Below are 16,155 nucleotides of genomic sequence, written 5' to 3' on the forward strand. Positions count from 1 at the left end.
AAAGTCCATCCTCCTGTCCTTTTGGATGAAGCACTTGATGGCGGGTCCTTCAGCTGATCCTTTGCCACTCCAGTTCATCATTGGAACTCAATCTTGAAAATGACTCGGTTAATAATTTCGCAACGATGTCATCACTATCACTGAAGTGAGCCATCATGAACGAACTTATGCTAATTATAAATATATCCATCATAAATCTATCGGTTAGATTTATGATTCGAAAATAATAAAAGTAGGGTAGACATGTTATTATATTATTATTATTTTGCGGTCTAGATTTCTTGAATTTTTTTCTTTTTTGCGTGTGTTTATAAATTACCTCGAGGACCGTACCAAATGGTCTCGCGCCCGGAGGCCGGAGGTTCCCCACCCCTGTTATAAACTATAGTGTGTGTGGTGGTGGGGTGTGGTTGTGGTGGGGTGGTTTGGTGTGGTGTGGTGTGTGTGTGTGGTGTGTGGTGTGGGTGTGGAAAACAAGGGGGGGAGATACAGTACATTGCACCATGTAGAGAAAACTGTTCTACACTTTGAGGTGTAAGTGTACAAGGGAAAAGAGATTCTGGCTCTTACAACATGCTCGAACATCACGTTTTCTGGTTTCAGACAGAGGGTGAGAAGAGGTGCTGCAGCACAGGCAGTATGAGACAAATACAGAGCTTTTTGGACATTAAAGCATGGAGACATGTCACAGTAGAGACACACAATACACATATGAACCTGAAAATGAGCATAAGATGGCCCCTTTGAAGACAAATCATGATATTTTTAAACCTAAACAAGTAGATTTGCTCCCTCAACCTAATCAAATGGGACCGTGGAGATTTCAATATGAGGACGTGTTGATGTCCTGCCACAGATTGGATACTTATTTCCTTATAATCCTCCTATGGGTTGTTTTCTACTCACACACTTAGCTCCCGTATGAATTCCACAAACAAGTTACCCTTAATCTTGTCACATATCATTGGTATCATACCAGACCAACAGCCCACAGTGAATGTGGGGTAAAGAGTAGTGGCCTACACAGAGAGGACTTTCCTCTCGTGAGTGTGTGTGACTGAGTAAAATGTGTAGCAGCATGCAAGCTCAGAAAAACAACCGGGGACATAAAAGTTTAAAGGCCCTGACACACCAACCCGATTTTGGGAGTCAGAGGCTGTCGGGCATTCGCGGCGGCGTAGTCAGGTTGGTGTGTCCCGCACCGTCGACCGTGACACGCCTTATTTGGACTGCCAGACCCGATGCATGACCGATTCAACATGTTGAATCGGCCATGCATCGGGTCTGGCAGTCGGACCAAATAATCACTCTGATTGGCTATTCAGCTAGCAAATCAGTGCATGAGAAGCGAAGCGGAAGTGAGGGACGTAAACAAACGATTTAAGAAGGCACACACAGACTGCTATTCATTTTCATCTCATCATGGCGATCTGGAATGATGCAAACGAAGACCTGCTCATCACCTTGATCCAGGAGAGGCCAGCTCTGTATGATATTACGGAGAAAAGATACTCTTCTTCTTCTTCTCTGTCTTCCGGTTGTTGCCTCTTTTGAATGACGAATACACACTACCGCCGCCTGCTGGTAAGGAGAGTTATTGCCACTCACGCACTGAAGTCGGTGCGGTGTGTTCCCGTGCGACACATGGCCAAAACGCAGGAGAACACGGCCAGGCAACAGCCGACTTCAGCGTCGGCTAGTCCTCTGGTGACTGCTTGGTGTGTCAGGGCCTTAACAAAGCAAGCGCTTACATTTAGGGCATCAAACCACTGACAAGTCACAGTAAAGGATATTGCCTTGAGTAGTGTGTTCGGACAGCATGATGCACAGTTTGTAAAGCACTATTAATCTTAGACCAAAGGTTTGTGTTACACCTCAAATGGACTGACAGGCATTTTGCTCGATGATATGATGCAGTCCCGTACAAATCGTCCCAGTATTTGACTAAAATGACAGACCCTAACTGCAACGTTAAAAGAAAAAGCTTTTTGTGGTATTAAACATACTTGCTACACTAGCATGGTTAGCATTGCCATTATCAGCATGCCAACGTTTCCTTACATGTTATTTTGCAAATGCTTTTATCAAAAGCGACTTGCATACACTTCAATTCACTAGACATGCCAACAAAAAGCATTTAGCTGTATCTCAGTAACGCTGCAGGCTCTTGGTCTGGGTCTGATGTTCCTGGTCATGGTGGAGGTATTATATATTTGAACCATACCATTTGGTAATTTAGTCTTCAAGAAAAGATTGTTGATAATAAATAGATCATGAATTAAGATTGAATTCTGATACAGCAGCTTAAAACATTTGTAATTTAATTAAATGCATTCTTCAATTGGTCACAATGTGCAATATTTGCCATGAGTGGGCTCGAGCTGTGTGTTCATTGGGTGGATTTTCCTGTGCATCCATGTGTGCTACATACTGTGTGTGTGTGTGTGTGTGTGTGTGTGTGTGTGTGTGTGTGTGTGTGTGTGTGTGTGTGTGTGTGTGTGTGTGTGTGTGTGTGTGTGTGTGTGTGTGTGTGTGTGTGTGTGTGTGTATGTGTTAGGAGAACAGGTAGACAGCTCTCCACACTGACCTATTTTCTCAGTCAGACGCTCCCAAGGGAGACCAGCATCCTTTTTCTTTTCTCAGTCTCCTGAGACCGGAGGAAGGAGGAGATTTACATAGAGGGAGGCAGACGGAAGGAAATGAGGCAGAGATGGAGCAGTGAAAAATCTCCGAAATGTCAGCCGCTGATCAACAGCTTTATTAAGCTTGATGGCATTTAGTTTATATTGAATATAATGGTGCGTTTAAAGTGTTTAATGTGGTGATAGAAAGATCTTACACAGCGCTGGTGATTTGTCGATCTCATTAAGTAAAATCCTAACTGTCAATAAGCTGCATAACAGTACACAAAGTAATTCAAGGATTCGAGGATTTAAATACATCAAAGGCTTTATTGTTAAATGTTTAGTTTTGTCAATGAAAATCTTAAGGCTCCTCCAACAACGTGAACATACATAAGACATACACACTAAACAATAGGGCAAGAAGAAACAAAAAAATGCAACGGGACGTTAGCCAAACCTATAGCATGAAGTGGCTGTGGCTCAGTGGGGTACTGTGCTGAACTTAGTGAGCTGAATTTTGAATCAGAGGATATCAAGTTCGAGTCCCACTGCAGTCAGCATGTCCCTGGGACACTTCACCCCAAATTGCTGCTGTGGAGATTGTCCACAGTATTGAGTATGTAAGTCGCTTTGGATAAAAGCAGGAAGAACATAATAAGGCCCATTAAGTATTATATCTTCTATATATCCATAGCATAAGAGCAATGTGTCAAATCTTAGAGGCTCTTTACTTTAAGTGCCTCGATGTGTCACCAGAACATATATATTTAATATATATTTAATATGTGTGACACCAGTGGGATTCAAACCTCTGACCTTCAATGCACTTATTTTGCAGTGATGTCCTAAATGTTCTGCTTGTGTGTTATCTGTAGGTCACTTCCTTATTTGCCCGACTGTCTTCTTTTCGTGATTTTATTCACCCCGTTGCCCCATATCTCCTTCCTCTCATCTCCTTCCTCTTTACTCTGCACCCATTAGGAGGCACTCAGGCCTGATGGTGGGGTTTCAATTGAGATATAAAGTGATTAGGCTGTGGATGCATTTCCTATTGCTATGTGCTTTTACAATAGCCATGGACGCACCCCACACAACAGGAACCCTTTCAACCCAACAGCCTGACAAAGACCATTTTCACTGTTGCAAAGAATCCATTATTGCTTTAATAGTCACTATAAACTGTTCCTTACCCACTGGACAAAGAAACCCACTGACATCTTGCTTTTGTCTTCAATGGGAAAGGTTTAATTGATATTCATTCCCCGGTGCAATGACTACGATTACTGACTAAGCTATATCACCATGGATACATGAACCCCAGGGTGTTCAAATGTGACAGGAGAAGTCATTTTACCACACATTTTAAAACACAAACTAACAACTTCAAGCAATATATGAGTGTTGAAGTGACAATAAGTATATATGCTGATTACTGTTAAGCACAAACCTGACGGATACAAAATAAAAAAGATAATTATAGTATAGTGGTACAAGTATTATGTTACATCCACTGGTTTCTTTCTACTGTTCATTAAGCCTTTCTTCCGGCATGACGACCAAGAGAATAAAAATAAAAAAGCAAACCAATCTTCCGGCATTGGAAAACTAGTCTCTTGCCTTTTTTGAAGTGGGTTATCCTGTGTGTGTTTTTAAAATGTATATACCTGCTAATTTTGATAGAAAAAAAGGATTAAAGACCCAATAATACACGTTGTACTGGGTATGAATGCAGAAGGCAGTGTTTGTTTTTATCATATTTTTAACGGTGTCTGTTTATCTTAACTGTGATTGTTTTTTGTCTTGAAGATTGAGACCAATTTTTATCATCGCTTTTATCAATCAATGTTTTTTTATATAGCCCAATATCACAACTGTTACATTTGTCTCAGTGGACTTCACAGTTTGTACTATTATATACACATAAATAATACACTCACAAGTAGGACCAATACATGCACTAGGGAGTAGTTGGTAGTTTAAGTGACCCAAATAACTAATACTCTACCAGGAGTGGGGTTCGAACCCACGAGGACTGATGTCCATTGGATCTTAAGTCCAACGCCTTAACCACTCGGCCATCCTGGTACTATTGTGTCTTTTTCCATTCCTAATTTCTCACACAATCGTATTTTTCTAGATGTATCTTGTCTTTGTTTGGCCAATAACATTCAATTTGTCTCACATCTGTTCTGTTTGTGTATCCATTGAAACATCTTAATTGAAGCACAACATGCCATATGCAGTCTACCAGAGACAACAACAACGACTAACTGATAACACACATCTTGGGGTGTGAAGATGAGTCATTTCTCCAGATGGTTATTCTAATGTACAGCAGCAGTGAGATCATGCGGTGAGTCATGATGAGATGCTGTTTCGGGTGATGACTCCTATGTGCCACTTTGACCATGACTGATGTTTGTGTTGTTGTTGTTTGTGCAGAGGTGAGCGATCAGAAGGACAAGAAGACCATCTCCATAAAGGAAGGAGTGACGTTCAGACTAAAAATAGACTTCAAGGTAAGATGGATAGATAGATGCAGTCACATTAATGATGGAGAGCTTTACTGGACATTACGTAGGTATTGAATGGACAAACAGATGATCAGGTATTTCCTGTAAGTGATAAAGATAGATAAGAGAGAGGCGGTGCTGAGTAAGCCACCATGTACTATATGATCAAACCACAATATACACCATTATCATATTTAATCAATATGTTCAGTGCTGTTTTATTTTAAAGTGCCAGTAAGTATAACTGCTAAGGAACTTTTCTTTTAGCGTCAGCAAGTTAGTTTCTATGACAATTGATAATGTTTTAAAAAGTCAATACTTAGGCGTACATATCTTTGATTGTATTAGCAATGCTACCTGGATGCTAGCTGCAGACTGAAGTATCTCAACAATTGCAAGATGCATTAAGATTAGATTTTGTATAAACATTCACAAACATTCCAACGGATGGATTGCCAGGAAATCCTATCGAAGTTCTTTTTTTTCCTCAGGATGAATCACTCCGATGTTCCAGACTGTTCCTTTAGGTCAACACTGTAACTTTGTGCCAATAAACTCAACTTTTATGGAAGACAGAAGCTGCCAAAATTAAATGAATGACTCAATAAATACATGAATATTAAATGTAATGTGCTCATATAATGACATAAGGTATGCCGTGGAGTGGAAAGGTGGCATTAGATCTGTGTAAAAGCTTCCTAAACAATAGACTAGTTAGAAAAAAGGAAAAGGGGTCTGTGTGTGTGTGTGTGTGTGTGTGTGTGTGTGTGTGTGTGTGTGTGTGTGTGTGTGTGTGTGTGTGTGTGTGTGTGTGTGTGTGTGTGTGTGTGTGTGTGTGTGTGTGCACGTAAGTCAATGTAATGTCCCCTGAAGTGATGTATACATGGTGTGTGTGTGTGTGTGAGTGTGTGTGTGTGTGTGTGTGTGTGTGTGTGTGTGTGTGTGTGTGTGTGTGTGTGTGTGTGTGTGTGTGTGTGTGTGTGTGTGTGTGTGTGTGTGTGTGTGTGTGTGTGTGTGTGTGTGTGTGTCTTCGTGTGTTTGTGTGTGGGTGTGAGGACACCTGCTGGACAAAAGGCTTCATTGACTAAAATTCATTGAGGACAAATAAAGCAAATGATGATACATGTCCTGTCACTTTAGGAAATATGCTAAGTTTGGGTTGCCCATTTTTTTCAGTAACAGAATTTGGAGATTTGATGATTTTGTGTGTGTGTGTGTGTGTGTGTGTGTGTGTGTGTGTGTGTGTGTGTGTGTGTGTGTGTGTGTGTGTGGTGTGTGTGTGTGTGTGTGTGTGTGTGTGTGTGTGTGTGTGGTGTGTGTGTGTGTGTGTGTGTGTGTGTGCAGGTGAACAGAGAAATCGTGTCTGGCCTGCGGTACCACCATAAGATGTTCAGAAAAGGAATAATAGGTACGTTTACATTTTGTACAGCTTTTTTTCGCATTAGTTAGTAGTATTCCCTAAGTGTTCATGTCGTGTCTTCCTGCAGTGGACAAACAGACATGCATGGCAGGAAGTTTCGGCCCGAAGGAAGAGGAGCAAGAGTTTATAACCCCGGTTGATGAGGCAGCTAACGGAGTGATGAACCGCGGCCACTATCAGGTCAAGTCCTGCTTAAAAGACGACGACAAAAATGTCCACTTGAGCTGGGAGTGGAGCCTCGAAATCAACAAGGACTGGATCGAATAAGGCCAGAGGAATTAGCTGATCTTCCCTTCTTTCACTCCTATTCTCCACCTTCCTTTTATCTTTACCCTTTCACCCTCCTTCATCTGAATCTGTGAGAATAGCCTCGAGACATGAGGCTTCCTCCCCCTCTTCCTCTTTACTCTCCTTTTCTACCCTCTCTGTAAAATGCAGGTGTCCTTACAGGGACTTTTAGAGATAAATCCCCCCAATCTCTAAACTCTCTCTCCCTGCATTTATATTCTTTTTCCAGATTCTTCAACATCTAATCCCAATCCACAAAGGGAAATATGATATACACACAAGTGCATTGCATACTCGCATTCTGCCCCAAAGACAATAAATGATATACATAAACAGGGAGTAACCTTGGATGCTCTGCAGGAATTCTGGGTTTACTTGTGTTTAAAAAGTTTACCAATAAAAAAAATAGTTATGTGGGGAGGGCTAATAGAGGAGCGACATGAGATACTGTGTGACATGCAGCTCACAGAGGCCTTATAACCCTTAGGGAAAAATAAACACGGTACAAATAAGTACAAGAAACACCTGAGTGGACCATGTGCTCTTAGTGCCTCAATTTGTGTCAAAATCCGCACTCCTTCTATTAGTTATTAGTCAGTCACACATCTGGACATGTCGACATATTAAACATTTTGAGTGCAATCCTGCAGGAAACCACTATCACTCATGTCCAGTGCGAAAAGCCTCAAAGGTTCTTACAAGTCGTTGGAAAAGACTCCACAACTCTGCCTGAGACGCCTCACGTTACATTTTATTCAGCATCAAAATACCTCAGTTAGACTTGTCTGTACATCCAACACTGCAAACAGGAACTGCTAAGAGCTAAGTATGCATTGTTAAATATGCCAATTGAACAAAATGTACACAAACATAGACAAAACTGAATCCTGAAGTTGGATGCGATATCTTACTGAATCTATGGCAACATTATACTACTTCCTGTTTAAATTCCCCTCAAAATGACAGCTGTAGTTACGAGACTTACAGTATAGCATGATGCTGTTGGAGATGGATTGATATTTTATTTGCGTTCTCATCTTTCCATTTCTTTAGATAAAGCATATGTTTGCAACGCCAAAGGGTATTGATTAATTTGTCCGTTGATTAAGAGGTTCAACCATATTTACTTTTAAATCATGATGTCGATAATTGTTTCGAATTTGTATTTTATGACTCTGCCTTTCATTTCCAATATGACAATAAAATACGCACAATATTTTTTCTGTGATTACAAACTTGCCAAAAAAAACAAAAGCGTGATCGTATAAATCATTAATTCTACAGGAAGTATAGGAACGTAATTAAACTGTGTATATTGTAGAAAGAGACGCATGTTTGTCTTTTAGGATTTGATACTAATTATTCAGTAAACATTTACAATAATTCGCCCTTACTCGCTCATATACCAAGGACATCAATGTGAATACAATTCTGCTTTGAAAAGATGTTAAGATAGCAGTTGAAAGATGGAGTACTGTCTGAGAAGTATACCAAGGGATGAAGTAATTCCCCTTTAAAAAAAAAAAAGATACATGATTATTGTGTTAAGTCTTTGGATATAATATTGTTAATGTTGCTGAACATATTGGACATTGAAATACCATTTGAAATTGTTGTGATCTAAGACTAACTGTAAATGTTGGCTTGTTGGGTGTTGCATGGTTTAGCAAGATTCTCTCTTCCTTTTTTTACGATTTTATTGTAAAATTGAATGTGATTTTAAAAAAAAGATACTGACGCAATATCAAGATGTCAATGGTTGCAATATATTGCAGAACGCAGTACTTACAGGGATATTTTTAAAGGCTCAGACAGCTGGAAACATGTGTCTGTGTTTAATACCCCAGCCTGTAGTGATCCAGTACTGTATCCTCAAATATTGGTGTCAAATCTAGTATCCTGTATCTTTTAATAAAGGCAATTCAAACAACAACAAGATGCCTCTATTGAAGTACTTGACCTTCTTGCACTTTTAGCAATCTCCTATTCACTTTCCTTAGATTAGATCTTTGATACCGATCGATTGAGTATGATGCAAAGCCAGGTGGTCGTTAGCTTAGTTAGCATAAAGCTCTATTTAAATAGGCTCAATTAGTTTCAATAGCTCCCATATTATGTGACCCATTGACTCTAAATCAATGCAGCATTGTATTACAACACTGGACGAGTAAGACATAGCTCTTTTGACTCCAAATTAATACAGCATTAAAGTAGGACACATTCATTTGTATTGGATTTTAGTGAATTAGGTGAACACTGGACGAGTAAAACATAGCTCTTTTGACTCCAAATTAATACAGCATTAAAGTAGGACACATTCATTTGTATTGGATTTTAGTGAATTAGGTGAACACTGGACGAGTAAAACATAGCTCTTTTGACTCCAAATTAATACAGCATTAAAGTAGGACACATTCATTTGTATTGGATTTGAGTGAATTAGGTGAAGCGTTCCATGTGGAGGAGTTAATCCCACCTGAACCCAACATCTGCTTTGTTTTGTCATTTTCTCCAGCTGGACGGTAGCCTACTAAAGACGGGTATCATCAACACAACTCAGTGTCTATGATCTCTCTGCTCACACGTTGTCCTTTAATTAGTTCTTTGTCTGTTTGTCAGTGCTTCCATCCGCCCTACTCCTCTGTGAGCCAGTCCTTATTGCCGGGTGTGGTCATTTCGGTGGTGTTGGTGGTGTTGTTGTTCCTGAGAGCCTGCTCCATCAGGGCTCGCTGGGCGGTGGCCGGCAGGTAGAGGAAGGCGTAGATTAGAGCCAACCCCAACAGAGCCAACACCAGAGGGAGGCCCCAGTCCGTGGTCATGATGGGCTCCTCGCAGCGAGCCTGCAAGAATGACTTGTTATGCATTGTGTGCAAACAGATCGTAACACTAAGGGTGCGGAAAATACCGAAGTCAATGCAAGGGTCAGAAGAGTTGCACCACAAAAACACTATATCCAGGCAGCCAGACTCACATCTGTGGAGAAATCACCCCATTACAGTTTAAACAGTACTGAGTTTAAGATTGTAGGGAAGTTTAGTCCCAAACTAAGCTTTCTAAATTCTTCAAAAGATCCAAAGACGGATCCAAGATGGAGTAAGTCACCTTGGAAAAAGTCAACTAAATCCAGAAAATAAAACAAGCAGGAAAGTTTTCATTCACAGCCCAAATCAGAAGATTAAACAAAGAAACGTGCCAATATTTCCATTAAAATGTTTGTGATATTATGGATAAAAGAGCAAAAGAATATCCGGTACACGATCAATGAAAAAAATGATACTTCTTGTGGAGAGAAATCCTTGGATGCCTTGAGTATCTGCCTCTCTTCTTCGCCTCCTCGGTCACGTTTGTGATTTCCACTGAAGTTGGGTAGTGTGTGTGTGTGTGTGTGTGTGTGTGTGTGTGTGTGTGTGTGTGTGTGTGTGTGTGGTGTGTGTGTGTGTGTGTGTGTGTGTGTGTGTGTGTGTGTGTGTGTGTGTGTGTGTGTGTGTGTGTGTGTGTGTGTGTGTGTGTGTTGTTACATATCCCAATGACAGAGACATGACCTCATGATTGAATCCTTTTCCTTTGTGACACACTGTCTCATTTGAACACTTTTGAAATTCCAATTATATAACAATTCTTGATCTTCTAAGCTGAAAACATATTCATACCTGGCTGTGTTCTAGGGATTACTTATATGAAGAGTCCAGCCAGATGGTTCCAAATAAGGAGCATGCAAACCATTGTTTAGCTATGAGCCATAAGGAGGTTGTATTGTGATGGAGTTAGCACAGAGAAATGACTGGTGTTTGGAACATGCTGAAGTATGGATCCACAGCACAGAATTATTATGAAAGAAAGTTTTAAAAACATTAGTTTAATGTCGATTTTAACATGCTGCCAACTTCTAGTTAATGGCAGTACAACACATCAAAAATGAACTCCAAAAGACTACCCAAAACCAGTTGTTTTACCTCTTTCTAACTTGTTTAATTGCATCACAGACAATCTCATACAAGAGACAGTTATCAAGAGATGTTAGCATCAAAAATAAGCACAGAGAAATCTATCAAGAAATGGCTTGCAAATTGTTTCTCAGAATAGGATCCTTGCACATCATTGCTGTTGAAAACATGCACAACAAGAACACACCACTGTTTTTGTTCTTTGTCATATGTTTCTTGTGCATGAATGGACTACAACTGCATGTCGTTGTGCAGCGTATGAAACCACAATGACAATAAATGATCTTTGAATCCTAGAACTATAGTCGGGCAGGATTTGCTACTTGTATGTGCATTGGTTAAAAGTGCCTCCATGTGTCTTCATGTTATGGTCTTCACAAGTAGCAAATCCTGCCCGACTATAGTTCTAGGATTCAAAGATCATTTATTGTCATTGTGGTTTCATACGCTGCACAACGACATGCAGTTGTATAAGCAACCAGGGTGCTATAATATCATAATAATACATGGAAATATAATGACGTCACACCACATAGTCACAATGCTGGATGGAGTGCGTCATCGGTGTGTCGAGGTGAGGTGGAGGTGAGGGATTATGGACCTGACTAATAATAATAATGCCTCCTGCAACGGATGAAATTAAACGCAATAAATATTATCCTCTGTGTCAGGATGATTGACTCCTATTTCAAATTCAACAGCATTACCATAATCCATGGTGTGGCCAAATAGATTTAAATACGATGTGATCAGGAAATTAGATAAAAATACAGTAAACTGCTTTAAAGTATGATAAACAGAGGGTACATCTGAACCTGTTGGGGTAAGATGTATTCAAAGGGATAAGAAAGAAGCAAATCAATTATTCAGGTCAACAAGTTACAGTGTATTGTTTTTATTGACTTTTTAATACCTCTAAGAAGATGTATCCGATAGATTATTGATATTAACTGTGGAATACTGACTTTACAATACAATGATTTTGTGTTATAATTCCAAAATACGTTTAATCTCTCAATAATAATTAATTCATTTGTACTGTACATTGTGACTAATATTCCTAACTATACTACACTTGCTACGCATATTACCACACTTAAAAATAGCAATATTTTTAGAAACACTGATTTTATATGTTGTAGCATCTTACAGTTATTTTATTTTTCCAGGTTTATTGTTGTTATTCATCTAATGTAGCCTAGTTTACATTTTATCTCAATTGGTTCTGTAACTTTCTTTTGTCAATGGTGATATGTCGATTCTATTCTAGAGAATGGTAGCAATAACACTAACAGTAAATCAGTAAACAGCACCTTCAAATATATAACATTAAGGGAAAATATGGTTTTACTCAGCTAAATTAAGCATATAACTCAAACAAATATTATCTTGAAACGAGCAGGACACAGAACCGCGAACATTCCAGTTGATGGCGCTATACATTAGCTTTGCATCCACCATTGAAGAAGAAGAAGTAGAGGCTGACCATCCTTCTCCACTGCACCACTCGTGGTTTTGTTTATAAGTATGCTTCCTCATAGATTAAATCTTATGTTGTAAAAACATACCAGATATTAATCTCTGTCTGTTCAACGAGGTAAGTTATCGAGACAGTCGCAGTATGCTAACAACTAGCTAATGTCGTTAGCATACAGTGTTATATGCTAACCAGTGCATGATTTGCTGCTACCTGTCCATTATACTTAATTTATACACTTCACCTTGATATGGCAGAAGTCAGTTATTTATTGGACAGGAAAGGGCACACGACAGGTTATTACCAGCTGCCTGTTAATGTATTTTGCAGCACTTTAGTTAAGATATTTACTTACAGTAAATGAATGTTATTGAGGCTGGTTTACAACTCTGTTGGTCAGAGTGTTTTGATGTTGAACCTCATCCACTGCCACTAAGTTACATTTGCTTAAATACAAGTTAAGGTACTTCTACTTTATTGGAATACTTCTATGCCTCTTTATACTTCTATTCTTCATGTTACAGGGAATACTGTAGGTTTTACTCAACAGCTAATTTTGAGACCTCGTTTTCTCTGCATAGCATTACTGACACATTATGACATGGGTTTCAGTGAATGAAGTTATTAAAGTTAATAGGAAATTCAGCCTAATAATAGTAACTCTCTAATATATGAGTACGAAAGGGGACATTCTCCATAACAAACATGTTTACTTGTGTAACCCTAGTGCATTTTTTATTATACTTTCACTTTTAATAGTGAAATATTACTCTAAACACAGTTTCTGAATGCCCACGTCAAATCTGACTGATTCAGTCATTATTGAAGTAAACAGTGACATATTTAATTATTTATCCTTTATTTAACCAGAAAGGTCCCATTTAGAAACACTTTTTTCTGCCAGGGACACAACAGCATACTCAAAATATAGAAACATCTGAGACTAAAAGAAGCAAGATAAGTTATGACACTTGTTTATAGCAACAACATTGTCTAACAACTGTGTTAAGCAATTGTTGAACATTTCAAGAGAGGTTAAGTTTTTAAGTGTTAATCTTTTGGAGCAATTTATCATGAAACCCAGCTCATCTCTGCAGGGCCGTCTGAGTGGTGTCAGTTAAACGCTGCACACGATGACCACAGAGCCTGCCAGTCTGGAGAGCCTGGGGGTGCTGTTCCAGAGCGATGACTTCATCGTGGTGGACAAGCACTGGGACATCCGCATCGACAGCAAGATGTGGTACGAGAAACACACCGTGCAGGCGCAGCTGCGGCACCGCTTCCCTCAGCTGGCAGACCCCAGCACCTACTATGGATTCAGGTGGGAATCACACTCTGACTAACAACATCATGTCACATACATCAAGTTCATAAAGTTATACTCTTGTTTTTCTCCACCCTACAGGTTCTGTCATCAGTTGGATTTCTCCACAAGTGGGGCTCTTTGTGTGGCGCTCAATAAAGCGGCTGCCGGCCGGGCTTACCGCTGCTTCAAGGACCGAACCGTCACCAAGGCCTACCTCGCCCTTGTAGGGAAACTCAGTTACACACATTTACAGTACAGAGATGTAGGCATAGAAATGTCAGATTTTTTTTGTGTGACTACATAGAACATATTTGGTTTCTTAGGTACGTGGATTGGTGGAAAAAGAGACACAGACTCTGGAATTCTCCATTGGCAAGAATTCTTCAGAGGGAAAAACCCACATGATGTGTATCGAGGGAACAGAAGGTTGGTGTGTTTCAGCTCCAATATAACACTTCTTCAAAGAGAGAATTTGATTGAAAGATAACAACAGACTATTTATTTAGTTTTTGATTCCTTTTCATTCTCCTGTCAGGTTGTGAGAACCCAAAGCCTTGCCAAACTGAGCTGATGGTGTTGGAGTACGGGTTATATGATGGAGAGCCCGTCACAAAGGTCCTGCTGCAGCCGCTCACTGGTAACACTTTTCACATTAGGGACATTTTAATTTCTTCTCTACTATATGAACATTGCTGGAGAAAATGTACATTGCCATACAATTTGTCAGGTTTCTTTCAGGTGTTGCATTGCAAATAAAGACATTAAGGACAACAGACTGTATTTAAATCTAGCAATTATATCATTTAATTAAACTTGCCTGGCATTGTGATGACGTTTTGAGGTATTGGATGCAGCTCACCTCAGGTTAAACAGCTTCATCAAACATTAAAAGCCACATCAACCGAATTAAAAGTAGATTGACATTGATTTAAAAGATGAGTAAACCATATCAATCACTGATTAATCAAGCATACTTATGTAAATTATTGTTAAACAATTGCACTAATGTAGCATCTTTCTCTCTATTCTTATTAAAACATACCTAAGTGAAGGATTACATAGATGTATTTTCTTGACATGTCTATTATATAAAAATACTTTGGCCCCACTGTTAAATGTTTTTCTTTCTCTCCGACTCCACCACTTGTTTTTTCCCCCAGGCCGAACCCACCAGTTGAGGGTCCACTGCAGCGCTATAGGTCACCCTATTGTCGGGGATTTCACCTACAGCTCTGGAGCAGACGACGCCCCGTACCGCATGATGCTGCACGCCCACTTCCTGCACATTCCCCTAGAACCTGAGCCCCTGCTCGTCTCGGGTGAAGACCCCTTTCTCCCCACACTGGATCCAAAATGGCTCCCGCAGCGCTCTTTACGGACCCTGAAGACCACTGTGGAGGCGCTGCTGGAGCGGAGATTAGAGGAGGACAGGAAGATCAAAGAGGAGAAGAGAGAGAGGGCGAGAAAGGAGGAGGAGAGAAGGAAAGGACGCAAGGAACGAAGGACTAAGGAGGAGATTGAGGAGCAGACGAGGCAGTGTCAGGAGTGGCTGAGCGAATGGGCTGGAGACTGATGATGTGTTATTTATTATTTATTTGTATTGTTTACCAATGAAGGCCACGTTCAGCATGCAAGCTCCATCTCACTGCTTTCAGTGCTAAGGTTAGCCACTGAGCCGGGGCATCGTAGCTGAGGAAAAGTGCCTTCCTCACGTTCCTGTTGCTAAGTGAGGGATGGGGTTGCTGCCATATCTTTTTCATATGCAGGAAAAAGATATGACTGTAATACATTGCTGATATCTTCTCTGGGCTATGTATGAAATCGTTTTTTGCCAGAGTCCCAGTGTTGGTAAGTGCCTGTGTTGTCACCCACCCTGCATGGCTGTAACATCCATTGAATCCCAAGTAAAACTGTATGATCCATGACTGCGATCCTTGTTTCTTTGTTGTTGTTTGATCATTGTTTTACAGATTTAAATCAATGTGGTTTTTTAAACCAAGTTTTACAAATTATTCCAGGATCAGTAATGATACAAAGAAGCCTAATAAATGCTTTTGCAAGAACTCGGCCACCTCTCTAAATCATAACTTTTCCTGCAAATTGTTTTGGAATTCACATTCGATCATCACACATGTACACAACATCGCACGCAGAGAAATGCAGACTGCCTTCAACCTGCAAGGTAGCGCATGGAAGCCAACAGCGTCAGGGAAAATTCCAGTAACCCTAGGGTCTAGTGCCTTAATCTGGGACACTTGAACAGTTCCCAGGAGGCGAACTGGAGCCTCTCCCAGTACCAGGCGACTGGTAGACTGAGCTACTATGCTGCCCAAAAGCTAAAGGAATCTATATATATTTTTAAAGAGCATGATACCTTCAATGCAGATCAAATGTCAAGAACGTTTTAGTTATTAAAAAAAACAGTCCTTTGTGTCATTCTTGCAAAAATGACATTATTCATGCTTTGGTAGCTCTTTCAAAAATAAAGTGTAAAATAATGTTCCGTTTAAAACTATAGGCTGTATAAAATATGGAAATATTCTCCGTGGTTGAAACGAACGCCAAAGGTGGCATGGCGAGAAC

At 40.0% G+C, this 16,155-nt stretch overlaps 2 protein-coding genes and 1 non-coding gene across 7 annotated transcripts in view; 2 read left to right on the top strand and 1 right to left on the bottom strand.

Annotated features, from left to right (window-relative positions):
• The window catches only part of LOC117450588 (rho GDP-dissociation inhibitor 2-like), a 38,838-nt gene extending 30,071 nt beyond the window's left edge, over positions 1–8,767 (top strand). For both annotated transcript variants that reach the window (XM_034088424.2, XM_034088425.2), the window contains 3 exons: positions 5,067–5,143; positions 6,482–6,545; positions 6,625–8,767. In XM_034088424.2, coding sequence (XP_033944315.1) covers positions 5,067–5,143; positions 6,482–6,545; positions 6,625–6,824 — 341 coding nt within the window. In that variant the 3' untranslated portion in view covers positions 6,825–8,767. The remainder of the gene's footprint in view (positions 1–5,066; positions 5,144–6,481; positions 6,546–6,624) is intronic.
• Positions 4,627–4,709, bottom strand: trnal-uaa (transfer RNA leucine (anticodon UAA)). The gene has a single exon. It is a non-coding gene; the product is annotated as a tRNA-Leu (tRNA).
• Positions 8,768–12,261: 3,494 nt separating the features above from the next.
• On the top strand, positions 12,262–15,675 carry rpusd1 (RNA pseudouridine synthase domain containing 1). Of its 4 annotated transcripts, none has more exons than XM_034089394.2 (6): positions 12,262–12,386; positions 13,351–13,587; positions 13,672–13,795; positions 13,896–13,998; positions 14,108–14,209; positions 14,733–15,675. In XM_034089394.2, exons 2-6 carry the CDS (start codon positions 13,400–13,402, stop codon positions 15,143–15,145), a joined length of 930 nt encoding a protein of 309 aa, XP_033945285.2. In that variant the 5' UTR covers positions 12,262–12,386; positions 13,351–13,399; the 3' UTR covers positions 15,146–15,675. The 4 variants fall into 4 exon arrangements, with proteins under 4 accessions (XP_033945285.2, XP_033945284.2, XP_071060307.1 ...); XM_034089393.2 differs by having other exon boundaries at positions 13,364–13,587; XM_071204206.1 differs by having other exon boundaries at positions 13,410–13,587; positions 14,733–15,674.
• The last annotated feature ends 480 nt before the right edge of the window (positions 15,676–16,155 follow it).

Source organism: Pseudochaenichthys georgianus, chromosome 8 (genome assembly GCF_902827115.2).
Source record: "Pseudochaenichthys georgianus chromosome 8, fPseGeo1.2, whole genome shotgun sequence".
NCBI lineage: Eukaryota > Metazoa > Chordata > Actinopteri > Perciformes > Channichthyidae > Pseudochaenichthys > Pseudochaenichthys georgianus.

Coding starts and splice junctions, on each gene's coding strand:
- rpusd1 (XM_034089394.2), top strand. CDS start 13,400: ATGACCACAGAGCCTGCCAGTCTGGAGAGCCTGGGGGTGCTGTTCCAG. Junction 13,999..14,107: donor GTGTATCGAGGGAACAGAAG/GTTGGTGTGTTT, acceptor TTCTCCTGTCAG/GTTGTGAGAACCCAAAGCCT. Junction 14,210..14,732: donor CCTGCTGCAGCCGCTCACTG/GTAACACTTTTC, acceptor TTTTTCCCCCAG/GCCGAACCCACCAGTTGAGG.